Consider the following 14,408-nt stretch of genomic DNA (forward strand, 5'->3'; position numbering starts at 1 on the left):
ATGCTCGTGATCAGACTGTAATAATACTGTGAAAATGGCATCAGGTATCCTTAAAAGGGACAGTTGAAATATTGTACAGCTTGTGGCTTCTCTTAGCGGTATTTATACTTGCTTTCAGATTAGCGGGTTTTCAGATTGTTTGCCTTTTGTGACCTCTTGTGGCAGACTTATGAACTAAAACGTTCAAAGAATAATTTTCGTCAAATCGACGTCTATTATACTAAATATTACTGCGTGAATGAAAAGAGAACGTAACGCAATTTTCAGCATGAAGCAATACATAAGAACTCGGAGCACTTTTAATGACATTTCTAGTGGATTAATTTTGTTTTACTTCTGCGTTGCAAATGTAGTGCAAACAACTGTGTAGCCAATGGTCTAGATGTGCGCATTTTAAGTTAATTATGTAGCACAACAAACTTTAAAGAGAGAAGGATTTGCATGTCAGTAGACCAATTAGCCATACACGGCACCTTTAAATCTCTGAAAAGAACTTTAAAAGTGCTACTAAATTAGATTAATCTAATTTAGTATACTGTTTTTGTTGTGTAGTCTGCTAGTTGGTAATAAGTGGATTAATAACTTAATTAAATGAATAATGTGAATATTCACCCCTTTTTGAAGTTTTCCCTAAAATTAAATCACTTGCGAAATAACATGTTTGGTATTTAATTTCAAGACTAAAACAGTTCCTAGAATTTCTTCTCTGATTTAATGATTTAATCAGAACTAAAATGCCTTGAAGACTATATATGAATGTTCTGAAACCCTAAGATACGCCCAATAGAGAGAGGTAGTAAAATGTGTGTTTGCCTAAACATTCCATATTTTTCCTCTTAAAATACAAAGTTAAAATGCTCCGCTAGCTATAGAAGAGAACACGAGTAAAGCACTGGTTGTTTAAGCATCAAGTTGTCTGTGAAAAGTGTAATATAAAGTAGGACTACTTGTAACAAAATCACGAATTACGTGTTTAACACCTCGTTTTCAGAATATTTTTATTGTATACGGATGTTCACGTTGTGCAACCTATTCTGACATCTACCCTTACCTTGAACTCGCCTTACTGTGTTATCAAAGTTAAGGGCGGGGTTTGGGGGAGTGTACTATTTAATCTAAGGTGAGCACTCCATGAGTCATTCAAAAAGGTGCGGGAGAGCAGGACAGTACTTTATAATTATTTCAGTACAAGGAAGACCGTTTAACTGTGGACACAAGGCGGACTGACATTACTGTCGGCGTACCCTTATTTGTATAATGCGATCTAGCATCAGAACCCCATCAACGACAGTAGGACTTTCTACACGGATTTTGGAGAAAGGTCCTGGATATCTGAGAAAACAGCTGGAACTGGAAGGGGATGTTAAAAGTCAACGAAGTGCAGTGGAAATGTTGGCAGAGAGTAAATCGAGATACGTGAAATGCCACCAGGTGATCAAGAGCGATCCAATAGATAACACCAACACATACACTGGGGGTACCGATAGATTATCCAATGGAATTCATAAACGCTGTATTAACTATGTTGCACGAGTTAATATGGAAAATCATTACATGCATGTGGAAAATGATGAATCATTTAGGCAAAAAGAAGGCATTGTGCGTCCTAGTAGCTCCAAAAGACAACGACCGGACTCGCTGCTAATTTACAGACAAAAAAGTGAACTCGTGAAAGGCCCAGCGAATGGAACCCCTACTGGCAGTTTGATCAAGAGGCTGTTTCTCAGCTCTAGCAAAGACAAGATGGGTGACCGACCTGAGACGCCAGTGAACTTACCCAATGAAGAAAAACGCACAAAATGCACAGAAACTACAATGCATCGCCAAAGGATCCTGGAGCATAAATCACCGTTCTTCATAAGCGAGGTCCGTAAAGCAGATGGAGAAACTGACATGCATCGGAAAGGCGTTTTTCGCTCGTATTCCGATATAAGTTCAAGATACTCCAAACATGTCTCCGACTTCGAGACCTTTTTCAGGTTTTGCGGACTCGACGCTGATGTTGTTGAATCACTTGGGATGGAGGACTTTTCTCCAAAATCGGATGGAATTTCAGCGAGAATCCGCAGTCTCAGCCAGTCAACTTTAAATGAGGAGTTTACTCAGGAGAGTTGCAAAAGTAACGGGCTTCTCCAGGAGGACCTCGATAAAAGTGTCCCTCAAGGGCTGTCGGTGGTGGAGCGCAATGCGAGAATCATAAAATGGTTATATAGTTGCAGTAATGCCAGGCAGTCGGGAAGGGTATTGCGTGACCTTGACTGAAACCTTTAACTTTTAATATATAACGGCCCAGTAGCGCACTATGAAAGTGAACTATGAACTCAATAACCCCATTAAGGTAAAAACTCACTGCGGTTCATTTAGGTGTGTTTATGTATTTTGTTATACTTCGACTGTTAATTTAGTTTTTACATTGACAACTTGAAGTTCACTGTCGTAACATATGCCAGTTCTAGCGCATCGCGGTCAATGTGTATTCGTCTGCATTGGCTCCTGTTTTAGACGACTCATAGTTGACATTTTATTATTACTTTGTCTTTTGAGAACAAGATTTGTCACGCAGTGTAAAATGTGCAATGTTAGTTTTATTTAGGTAATAAATAAATTAATTACAAGTATTGGGGTTAAACTTATGGTTAATGTTGCTTGAATGCACCTGGGGAAATGTATGGATTTTTCTTTCTAAATGAGTGGTTTGGTAGTTCATGCATCCATCCATTTTCCAAACCTACTTATCTTACTGGGTCGCGGGGGGTCCGGAGCCTATCCCGGAAGCAATGGGCACGAGGCAGGGAACAACCCAGGATAGGGGGCCAGCCCATCGCAGGGCACACTCACTCACCATTCACAAACACATGCACACCTACGGGCAATTTAGAAACTCCAATTAGCCTCAGCATGTTTTTGGACTGTGGGGGAAACCGGAGTACCCGGAGGAAACCCCACGACGACATGGGGAGAACATGCAAACTCCACACACATGTGACCCAGGCAGAGACTCGATCCCGGGTCCCAGAGGTGTGAGGCAACAGTGCTAACCACTGTTCGGTAGTTCACCTCAGGTTAAATACTTTTCTCTTTTCAGCACTGAAGGGAAGTTCATGAACAATGCTGATTTGATTTGTGCATGCAACCCACAATTTTTTCTCAACACCACACCACAGGATATGTGGGTATATTCAAATTAACCAAACAATCAATCAAGTTACTTTAGATGCCACCAGAATGTCAGTCTCCGTAGATTTATCAATAACACTGAGACTATATGGAAGACCTATGTATAATGTCCATTTATGAGTTATTGAATGAGAACAGCAAATCTATCCTAGTATATAACTCTCCCTGGGATGAAACCTGTAGATCCACATGAACCAACTATGTCTCCTTCATTAAAATAATTAATTTGTTGTGTAATATTCAAAGAGAAACTCTCAATGACCTTGATGCAAGTTAATTCCCACTGTTAAACTGCATCAAACAGCACCTTCACAAACGCCAAGTAATAAGGATAAGGAGCACAACAGTGCCAGTAAGAACTCAAAGCAAATATACATGTTCAGATAATGTTTTAATATGTGTGTGTGTGATACATTTTAGACTTATTTATTTATGAAATTACAGCAATATATTCTGATTGTAATGTAATCTGATTTTACAATATAAAAACACTTCTAAGGAAATGGCTGAAACAGGTTTTTTCAATTTTTGCTGTACATTTCAGTCATGACGGTTCAGCCTTACAGAACAATACTGACGTTTGCTGATACATGAACTTATTGGCCATTTAAAAATGAGTAGGTCAGCTAAACACAGAGTGGAATTTAGGTTACATAAATCTTCTTAACTTGACCAGTGTTATGATCTTACTCTGTAATACTGGGGATTACGGCTGAATAGAAGCCTAAGAAATATTTTAAGTATGCTGTAAAAGATTTCTTAAAGGGGTAATTAATCACTGTGGAATTCAAATATCCCAGAATGCTTTTCCTGCAGTTGGACAAAAAATATTTTAAATGAACAACACGGCATTGTATGGTTTAAAGTAGTAAATCTATGACTAGTAAATCCAATTAAAATGTTCTATTTTTCTACACATTACACTTTTTCCTAAAGGTTGTTTTGAAACACATGACTCTTCTCAATAAGGACTGAACAAACATTACAGAACCATAATGCAAATAAATAGTTGTCTGGTCATTCCTTTCTCTATTTAAATTTAGCTTGGAGTCACCAGGGAAGTTGTTCTTTATATATTAACCATTGTACTATTCTTAATCATTGTTAAACCGTTTTCACATGTTGTAAGAAAGAAAACAATTACATGGAGTAGTTTTTCAGGCTGCATAAAGGTTCCTGATCTGTGGATCGTAAGGCAGGAAAAACAAATGCTTCAAATCAGTTTCTGTGACCGACAAGCTGCAAGAATTATTACCTATTGAGCACTAGCTGGTGCAGCTTTGCCATCTAGGTTCTATATCACAGTACAGTACAATGCAGGATACAATAATCATTATTACTGTCCTGGAGTAAAAAATGACAAATAAGCAAAACCTCATCGTCAATACCAGTGTTCTAATTTCTTTCATTCTGATTCTTTAAATATGAAAGGTATAATGATTTTGGTTTTAGTATTCTCACAAAATGAATGTTTGAGGGCTGTAATAAGCTATCCATCCATCCATTTTCCAAACCACTTATCCTTCTAGGTAGCAGTCCAGAGCCTAACCCGGAAGCAATGGGCACGAGGCAGGGAACAACCCAGGATGGGGGGCCAGCCCATCGCAGGGCACACTCACACACCATTCACTCACACATGCACTCCTACGGGCAATTTTGTAACTCCAATTAGCTTCAGCATGTTAAACTATTTCAACATTTTAAAGTCCAAAGACATCTAGGACTGTTACGAAATTTAAAATAAATATGTACAAATTTTAAAAACCAATAGCAGCACCTATCCAGGTATAATTCTATTTTAGCCCCTCCCACCTTTCAGAAACACCCTCTCGGCTCCGCCTCCTAATTTCAGCCAGCCTTCCCTTGGCCCTGGCCGTCCACTGGATGCTGGGGATTTTGGATTCTATCAGGTTGGTGTACCTTGATGAGTCCTCCTCTGCACCAGTCCAGGAGGAACACCTGTCCGGCTGTAGCATGGCATCAACACTGGCATCGCCCACCACGCCGGTCCCCTCGCTGAGATGTGCTGCTTCCCCGCTTTCCGTCTTGCCCACCCTCTTGGCGGGTGTGATCTGCCTCATCGACATGGTAATACTGTCCCAGAGGCAGTGACCCCTTTCAATATAGCTTTTCTTTCTTTCCCTATCTTTCTGCTTTTTGCTGGACCTTTTGAAAGACAAAGGCCATAATAATTACCACTTCAGCATATCCAGCAGTAGTTCATTCATTGAACTTTCCTTCTAATCGCCTTCCACGTATTCGCAGGAAGGAACATAGACCAATAACTTTTTAACATTAATGACACTGTACTTGAGAATTACAGATACGAGAGGTTGCAGATTTGGGCAAATTAAGCACATAACCTAACATCTAGTTGCCTATTTTTATGCTTTTATTTAAAAGTATGGCTCCCGTTCTAAGCATTTTTTTCATCTTCTCAAGAATTAACTTTGAATTTAAACATTTTCATGTGTATATCAAAACTAATGCCTAAACTACACTATTTTCTATCAAAGTAAAATATTAAACTATTAAACCATTAATTAATTAGGATGCGTCTTTCCCAAATGCAGGTTTAGTGGTAACAGGGTAGCGTTAGTAGTTAGGATTTACCCCTTTCCGTTTTCTGAAGCGGCACCTGTCAGGAGTGTATGCTCATCTTCATCTTTAAACAGAGATTTCTTGTTTTTCTCTCTCTTGGACTTAGATTTTTTGCTTTTGATCTGCTGTTATAAAAGGAACAATAACCGAGGTAAGGACAACATATTTTGGTAAGTCTATAATCCACCGTTTAATGTAACAAAATTCTAAGGCACCATTTGGCAGTACTCCTGTATTTCTGTAATACAAACATTACTCCAATGGCTGCCTATCAGATTTCCTGTTTTCATGTTTCCCAGCTCAATCTGTATATATATTTCATTTTCTACCTGTGTGTTTCTGTGGCATTTCCAGTTACCGTTGCCATTCGTAATAATCCTCTTAATGTGAACCTCTCCTTTGGGATTAAACATCAACTGCATCGATGGCTATGCACGTGTGATATTGTTTCATGGTAGCATGCTGACCAGGGTGTACCCTACTCTTTTTTTTTAGTTGTTTGTTTTGTTTTGTTGCATCTAATTTCTTACAAAGGTCTAAAAAGAAGAGGAAACAATCCCGCAGCAGCAACAAACATCGCAAAAATTTGGAGAGAAGCCATGTGGGAAGTGACAACTTTTAACAAAATGTTTATAGGGAAAAGTCAACAGACATTTTGTTAAAAAATATTTTTAGAAAATGCTTGTATGTCAACAAGCTGGGAACATCACGAAAGTGCAGGCTTGTTTACCTTTGACCCGGAACTTGCGATTTCCTCCTTACCATCTGGATCTTTATACTAGAAACAAAGGCCATTGAATAACTGGTAAGGAACAGCAGCGTATATACAAATACCGCAACGCAGACATCTTCCTGTAGACCAAGAAAACTATTTCTGGAACTGACAAATGACTAAACTTTGAATATCTACTGGAAGAAAGGGAATTTCATATTGTTGAGGTCATGTTTTTTACAAGTCAAACACCATCTGCATATATATGTGCCATTAACAAATTTAAAACATACATTTTCTTTATAAATATATACACCTAAAGTCTAAATTGTAATTAAAACAAACGTTCCAGAAGTACTTACTATAGTCACTTATTAGAATTCTAAAACTTTTTAGTTTTAAAACAATGTTGTTATATTTACATGAACCTATATTTAGATAACAACATTTTTTGCAAAAGTTTATCTATTTGTAGTTTAAGTTGGAGGAGATTTCGCTGGATCTGAAGACTGGGTGAGGTCTATTCTGTCTCTCAGTGAATCGGGGTTTTTCCATAGCTTGTTGTTGTGTTATCCTGGATCATTTCGACATGATCAAACACACAGCGTGGCCATCAGCACTTCATCAGACCACTTAAATGTCCGCAAAACACTTCTCTCATGCCGTCTATGTGCCTGACTGTTAGGACCAGGAAACAAGCGGCTTGAGAACAACTTGGCTGGGTTTTATTTCACCCACACATCTAAATTCTCCCGTAAAATGGATATTATTGTTGCCTGATACCGTCAATTGCAATATTGTGTTCTAATAGTTTTATTAATAAAACAACTTTATTTGCATCTACTCTGATCACACCTCCGGAGCATTCGTTTGTAAAATATTTGGACTCTAGCCAGTCAGTGTCTGGCCAGGGCTGAAAAGTATCTAATTTGATTATTAGTAAATATTTTCTCTTTCGTGGTTTTGCTTTCTGGTTAAATATTCCAAGTTAAAAAGAAATCATTTGACTTTAAAGTCAATGTTTGATTTCGGTTCCACTGAATACATTCTATTGTAGTCTAAATCAAAAAAACTAATTGTAAAACAATTAAGTTAAGACTAAGTTAAGTACTCTTTTAGCTATTGTAAATTGACGGAAATAAAAAGGATTTCTGAATTTCGAGAGAAAAAAAAAAAAAAACCTACATAGCCAACGTTCAGCCATCACATTTTCACTGATCACGGCAGTAGGTTTAGTATTGGTATACGCAAGTGAAAATGCAGTTATGTCAACTTTTACTTACTCCTCAAATGGCAGCATTCAGAAAACGTGTCTATGCCACTGACTTTCTTACCTTGAAAGTGCGCCGGTGACTGCACGACATGTCGTCTTCTTCCGATGCATAGTCTATCAACACTTTGCTTTTATGCTTCTTGAACATATTTCTTGTACCACTTTTTATATAAGTATTTCAAGTAAAACGCTGGTGTACTACGGTCGCGAAACTGAATTCAGGCTCATAAAGGTTTGCAGCATTGAGATGGCAAGTGTCTCTGCTGCCCGAACAATAAAAATTTCGCCCCTGCGAGATTACATAGAGCTTGGAAACTTTCGGGAAAAAAGACCTTTTAAATCTTTCTTCTCACATGATCAGGGGGCGGTGATACTTGCGTTGAACTCGGCTAATACTGAAAACGATGAGTTGTCCGACTTTTTTTTTTTTTTTAACCTGGAGATACAAGATACCTGTGACCTTTATATACTTGTCAAAACTCAGTCACCCAAGTCTTCGATCGGCAGGACAGTTAAGGGGATTCCGCTATCTTTCCCATGACAGACTTGAGAAGTTGAAAAAGGTGTGCATGAAATACTGATAATTAATTAAATCACTCTAGTGGATTTGACCTGTTTTAAACTTTTACAGTGTACTGTATGAAATGTTTAGTTTTTACGTAAATTTTGACATTTGTCAACGCAAATGTAATAGTTTATTTTTTAAATAAAAAAAATATATATTTATAGATATTTTTTTGTCCAGCAAATTTGATGCTCATTATTCGATGATATTTCCCCCACAACAAAGAAAAGAGCCGTCTTTACGCTTTTATTTTTAGCAGCATTTTGTGCCACTTGTTCGACGACATCATTTCTTATATGAGGCACTGTCTGAAACCAGCATCAGAGTGTCTACAAACCTCTCGGTGATCATACATGCATCTAATCTTAGTCTGCTTCATGTCATTGTGTAGTACATCCGTTTTTATTTATCTCTCTGGATCATTTAAGTGAAAATTCAGCCATTACCTGCTTATTTTAAAGTGTACGGTTGAGATTTGGTCAATTAACTGTGTGTCTTCACTTTTAAGGAGCCACCCTTTTAAGGTCATTTCATCTCCCATTTGAAGGACTCCATACATATGTATATTTTTCTGAATTTGGGAAATCTAGGTTTTAACTCTGAAATAGGTGTTTTGAAGTGATATCACAGGTAAATTGGGCATTGGATTTTTTATTTTTTTTATTTTGTGACCATATTTTTGTTAGAGATTTTTTACCAAAGAACAAAGTGGGAGAGAACAGAACACATTCCACCCCCAGCTGCAGATCATGGAGCCAGCTCTGAATCGTAGAACCAGACGAGTTGTTAATCCGGGCCGCAGAGAGTTCCAGCAGAAGCAAATCAAGAAAGGTGGACTTCCAGACAGAGGGAATGGCACGATCAGGAGACTTCCAATGAGAGGATAATAACAACTTGGCCGCTAAGGAGGCAGACAGCAGAAGCCTCTGCTGGAAGCGAGAGAGAGAGAGAAGAGAAGTCCAGGAGAAGAAGGACCACGGGAGACAGGGTGATAGGAGAGGAAAGAACTGAAGAGAGAGATCTGGCCACGTAATCCCAAAGAGCAGCCACTGGAGGACAGTCCCAGAACATATGGAGAAAGGTACCAGGGACCTGGAGGGGACAAAGATGACACAAGGGGTCAGGCTCTAAGCCCATGAGATGGCGTTTCCTGGGAGTGGGGTATAATCTGTGAACAAACTTAAATTGTGTTTGCTGGTGATTGGGATTTTTAGAACAGTTTTTAATATTATGAAAAATAATGCTCCAAGATAAGACAGGGTGGGAGAGAGCTCCCCCTGCCAGACAGAAATTATGGGGAGAGGTTTATGAGAGTTTTATTTGCAGAGGCGGGAATATAGACTGGACACGGGCTTAGAAACAGGAGAAAAGGACAGAGCAAATCTGCACAGCGGGTGAAGTGGAAGAGGTGAGGAGAAGGAGATATTACAGGCCCTAAGCATGGACCTCAGCTGGAGGTAGAAAAGATATGAAGAAGAGGGAAGATTAATTGTGACCTTAAGAGACTGGAACGATTTGAGACCCGAGCTATCAAAAATGTCACCCAGGGTGGAGATACCTGACTGAGACCACAGTGAGGAAGAGATGGGGCAGCCTCCAATGTTCAGGACAGGATTGTGGAGCAACGGAACACTGGGGTGCCATTTTGGGAAGGGGCCCAACAGTTTCTCAACCCTTCTCCATGTGCGAAGGGCCTGACAGATAATCGGACCGACGGAGGCAGAGATGGATTTGAATTTAACAGGGAGGAAGGGAAGCGAGGCTAGACGATGGGGGAGAACATATTCTGCTTCGATAGAAAGCCAGGCAGGGGGGTGCTGGGGAGGACTGATCCAGCTCCAAACCGGCCTTAGAGTAAAAGCAAGGTGGTAAAGTACAAAGTCTGGGAGATTAGGGTAGAGTCACGGATTAGGGTAGAGTGTCTGACGGAGGGTCTCTTGCCACCCCAAAGAAAAGCAGAAATAGCAGACTTGACAGAGGCCTAATACTTTCTTCTCCGGACTGGAAAGAGCTGGACGAGGTCTGCGCTGATTAGCAGCATCAGGAGGAATGAAAGGACGAGCACCGAGTTCATTTGGAATTGCGAACGGGTAAGTGGCAAGGGGACTGACTAAAGGGCAAATAGGTGGATGGCACACGCGGACGAGCAGAGCTAGTCAGCCATTAGCGACAAGCGTCACGTGACCTCTCGGCATTGGATTTCATTGTATGTGTGTGTTTCTTTTTTTTTTTTTAATCAGATAAACAGCCCCAATAATCATAATGACAGATGGTAAAACATTATCATGTCTTTAACATTATATTACATTAACTTTTTTTGTGAACTGTCAATAACATTGGGCTATATGCAAAGTTACAGTCTAACAAAAAGGTTTATGGGGAGGAATTTGGAACGCGCTCCTAAAAACTGAAGAATGAAATTCATTGGAAAAAAAACACCTTTTGTGAAAAGTCATAAAATTTTGGCATCGGGAACATTGAGAATTCTTGAGTTCCTCTTTTTATCTCTTATTGACTCAATTGATTGTTCCTCTTAAATAGATTGTTTTACTTTGCTCTGCTGGCATTTTTTTTAAAAAGAACAAATAAGCAAGACCTCCATGCCTGCTTCTCTATCAGACGCTTTAGCTGATCTTCTTTTTATGAGAGTCTAGCTGCTCCAAGCATGCTGATTCACTGCCATCCCTTCCCAGGACCAACCTTGCTCATGAACCTCCTGACAAATGAGCAAATACTGCATCACCTAAGTAGTGTTAACGCGGTGAGGCTTATCTGCGAGCGGGAAGCGTGATTCGCCGGAGTCCTGCTTTTGATTTTTTCCCGTTCCTGGTGTCTAATTCTACTTTGTGATTACGTGTCATTTTAATTCATGGGAGAGAACACAGTTTGACCTGTGATTGAATAATACAACTGAGTTTGCTGTTTAAAATAATACTAATTCTCCCTGCTGCCTTTTTTTCCAGTGGACACCCCGAATGAAGGACATAGTAGGGGTATGGATACCCTGGCTGATTTAGGGGGATTTTGTCAGGGGGCCCAGAAATTCTAGCTACACCCTGGCCCAGATATATACACCCTATGGTGACATAACATTCACTCAAGGGCATAGGTCTGGGTGTGGACAGTATTGTGGGGATACCCTGCTCTGTTTTTATAAAGGCAGGACATTTGGGGCTGATTGGATCCCTACCAATGTTGAAACCAAACCTACGCCTATCTAAAAAATATATATCTGGTAAGGAATGGAGCAAAAGTGTATTCTGAACTCTGGTTTTGCCAAAATACAAGTGTGATCATTTCTTTTGGAGCAATGATAGTAAAGTGGGGACTAGCACACAGCTATACACAGCCGATCACTCCCAGGTCATCCTCTCCGTGTTTCAAATGCTACTGCAGGCTGCAGTATTTCTGAAGCTGCAAAGAGAGATTTACTGCCAGTGCTCCATGTCTCCGCAGCTTGATTTGGAAAACCTGGAGCAATCCTCTAGAGCGCTTGATGTTCTCATCTGAAATTCGGATAAAATCAGTTGCTTCCATTTTTTGAAATGCTAAAACTTTTAGATGTTTAATGCATTACACATTTACTTCATGATCAGACTGGTTATTAGAACATATAGTATTTATGGTAGTTCCAGCGTTGGGATTTGGTAGTTCATCTTATTAAATACATGTCCTACATTATGTACTGAGTTGTGTTGCTTTAACTGGGTTCTGACATTTTAATATCATTAAATGTTTTTATTTGTTGTCATTAAAGAATCCCAATCATCAATTAGATATATAAATAGACCAAAATGTAATGACCAGGCAATAATTCACAGCCAAGTCATATATTTACAGCAGTATTGTGTTTTTCGACTATCATCTTCATAATCTATTCAGTAACAACCTTTACTGATTTAAAATGTTGTAGTAGACTGTGTATGAATGTGTATAAACATTTTTAATTTTGAATGTTCTTGGCTCTTAGTTTAGGTCAGTTAAAATTAAATGATTTGATACACCATGGTTTGTTACTTATTATAAGGGTTAGTGATGAAGAACATTTAATAGTTTAGTTTTTTTATGAGTAAATGACAGCTAGTCCTAAAAAGAAAAAATACCCTGGATTGTTTTGTAACACTTTTTTTGAACACTATTTGTGCTAAAGATTTGACAAAATGGTCTAATATTTGAGTATAGTCCCACAGTTGACAGTTTTCTTGATAATATTTGAAAATGCAAATAATATCAAATGTATTTTTAAGCAGTACATCAATGTTCAGCTGCTGTCCCTTCTAAATAATACTTATGGAATACTCTAGAAATCCCAGCCACTTAATGTGCCGAGTCTCCACCTTCTTGTTTATAAAGCATTCACACATCAGCTTATCCTCATGACTCTCCCCATTCCTCTGATCTTCGGAACTGTGGTTCTCTCATGCTCTGTAACTCTTACTTTGTTCCCTAGGTGACAGAGCCTCTTAAGAGGTTTTTAACGGCGTCTAAGAGTCTGGTTTTCTTCTATAGAAAATCTATTCAGGCCTACACCTACTAGTTGGACAGTCTGGAAAGGTTATCCACGCTCTCTAATACCTCTGCTCCAGCCAGATGCTTCAATGGCTGAGATTCTTATGCACACTGTCTTCTCCCCCAGCCAATTGTTGACTGCTTATTTCTCCGTCAGCCAATTACTGAGCACTTCTCTCTCCTCCAGCCAATTACTGACCACTTCTCTCTCCTCCAGCTAATTGCTGACCACTTCTTTTTCCCATAGCCAATCGTTGACTAGCAGGATGTGTGCAAACACTTTTAGCCTAATTTTTGGGTTGCTTAAGTCCCACATGTAAATTGTACTAAAAACACTTGCATGAATGCGCATACTATAAATTCCATCAGAATAACTTTCCCCATACCTGATCATACTTGGATTGTACAGGGTAATGTATGACTGTGCCAGTGGGCAGAAGGTTGCTGTTTGAAATACCATTACTGGAAGAACAATTTCACCGTTGGGCTGTTGACCAAGGCAGGGCAGTCATGCAAGGCAGGGGAGGCAGGGAAGGCAATAGGATGACACATCCTACTGGGTTGCGGGGGGTCCGGAGCTTATCCTGGAAGCAATGGGCACAAGGCAGGGAACAACCCAGGATGGGGGGCCAGCCCATCGCAGGGCACACTCACACACCAATCACTCTCACATGCACACCTACAGGCAATTTAGCAACTCTTACTAGCCTCAGCATGTTTTTGGATTTTGGGGGGAATCTGGAGTACCCGGAGGAAACCGCACGACGACATGGGGAGAACATGCAAACTCCACACACATGTGACCCAGGCGGAGATTCGAACCCGGGTCCCAGAGGTGTGAGGCAACAGTGCTAACCACTGCACCACCATGCCGCCCCCTGGCTGGATTATATGAAGTAAAAGTTTCTCTAGGCATTTCATTATTAGGGATGCGAGTGCTATCGGCCGGTAACGATTTAGCTCAGAGGGATGAGGTTTCTTAGGTATTGGGACAATGGTGGATGTTTTCCAAATTGTAGGAATAGTCACCAGTCTGAGTCCCAGAAGATGGAATGGAGGATGGGAGCTAGTTCTGTGGCGCATTACTTTAGCTGGTATATCGTCAGGCCTGGCGGCCTTGCCAGCTTTGCATCTGCTCGACTGCTGCCTCATGTCCTCTACAGTAAAGGGAGGATGTGTAGGATCATCAGAGGGAAGGGCATCGAGCAGCTCCTCACAGACAGCAGAGTAGTCCTGGTTGTCGAACCGTGTATAGAAGGAGTTTAAGGAATCGACAAAGGTGGTAAGATCAGTGCCCATGGGATGAAGGTCATGGCAGGGTATTTGACCAGTGAGTAACCAAAAGGCCTGTTTGTTGTTCATTGTACTGAACTCCTGCTCCAGTCTATCCTTATATTTGAGTTTGGCATTGATTATCTCATTCTTTAGGAATCCTGAAATACAGTATATAGTATATGGATATGGGTTTGTGGTCTGAAAAGCCAATACTGGTATGTCTTAAACATAAATGAATTGTCACCAAACACATAATTACACATAATGACATTCAACTCAATGGATTTGCAAGTGTT

At 39.9% G+C, this 14,408-nt stretch overlaps 2 protein-coding genes across 3 annotated transcripts; one reads left to right on the forward strand and one right to left on the reverse strand.

The window, feature by feature from the left end:
• The first annotated feature begins 1,162 nt into the window (after positions 1-1,162).
• Positions 1,163-2,262, forward strand: LOC125707218 (protein FAM110C-like). Its single transcript, XM_048974203.1, has one exon. The coding sequence runs from the start codon at positions 1,258-1,260 to the stop codon at positions 2,260-2,262; it is 1,005 nt and encodes a 334-aa protein (XP_048830160.1). The 5' UTR covers positions 1,163-1,257.
• A 2,168-nt stretch (positions 2,263-4,430) lies between these two features.
• LOC125707959 (uncharacterized) lies at positions 4,431-8,147 on the reverse strand. Of its 2 annotated transcripts, none has more exons than XM_048975408.1 (4): positions 7,825-8,147; positions 6,509-6,556; positions 5,791-5,900; positions 4,431-5,343 (listed from the first exon to the last, which is right to left on the reverse strand). In XM_048975408.1, the coding sequence occupies exons 1-4, from the start codon at positions 7,909-7,911 to the stop codon at positions 4,971-4,973; spliced, it is 618 nt and encodes a 205-aa protein (XP_048831365.1). In that variant the 5' UTR covers positions 7,912-8,147; the 3' UTR covers positions 4,431-4,970. The 2 variants fall into 2 exon arrangements, with proteins under 2 accessions (XP_048831365.1, XP_048831364.1); XM_048975407.1 differs by having other exon boundaries at positions 5,791-5,903.
• Positions 8,148-14,408: the final 6,261 nt, after the last annotated feature.

Source organism: Brienomyrus brachyistius, chromosome 14 (assembly GCF_023856365.1).
Source record: "Brienomyrus brachyistius isolate T26 chromosome 14, BBRACH_0.4, whole genome shotgun sequence".
NCBI classification, from domain to species: Eukaryota; Metazoa; Chordata; class Actinopteri; order Osteoglossiformes; family Mormyridae; genus Brienomyrus; species Brienomyrus brachyistius.

Bases quoted from the DNA above. Each gene is read 5' to 3' on its own strand.
- LOC125707218 (XM_048974203.1), top strand. From the start codon at position 1,258: ATGCGATCTAGCATCAGAACCCCATCAACGACAGTAGGACTTTCTACA.
- LOC125707959 (XM_048975407.1), bottom strand. From the start codon at position 7,911: ATGTTCAAGAAGCATAAAAGCAAAGTGTTGATAGACTATGCATCGGAA. The intron at 5,904-6,508 runs GTAAACAAGCCT...CTTTTATAACAG, and splicing joins TCGCAAGTTCCGGGTCAAAG to CAGATCAAAAGCAAAAAATC. The intron at 5,344-5,790 runs GTAAATCCTAAC...GTCTTTCAAAAG, and splicing joins GCTTCAGAAAACGGAAAGGG to GTCCAGCAAAAAGCAGAAAG.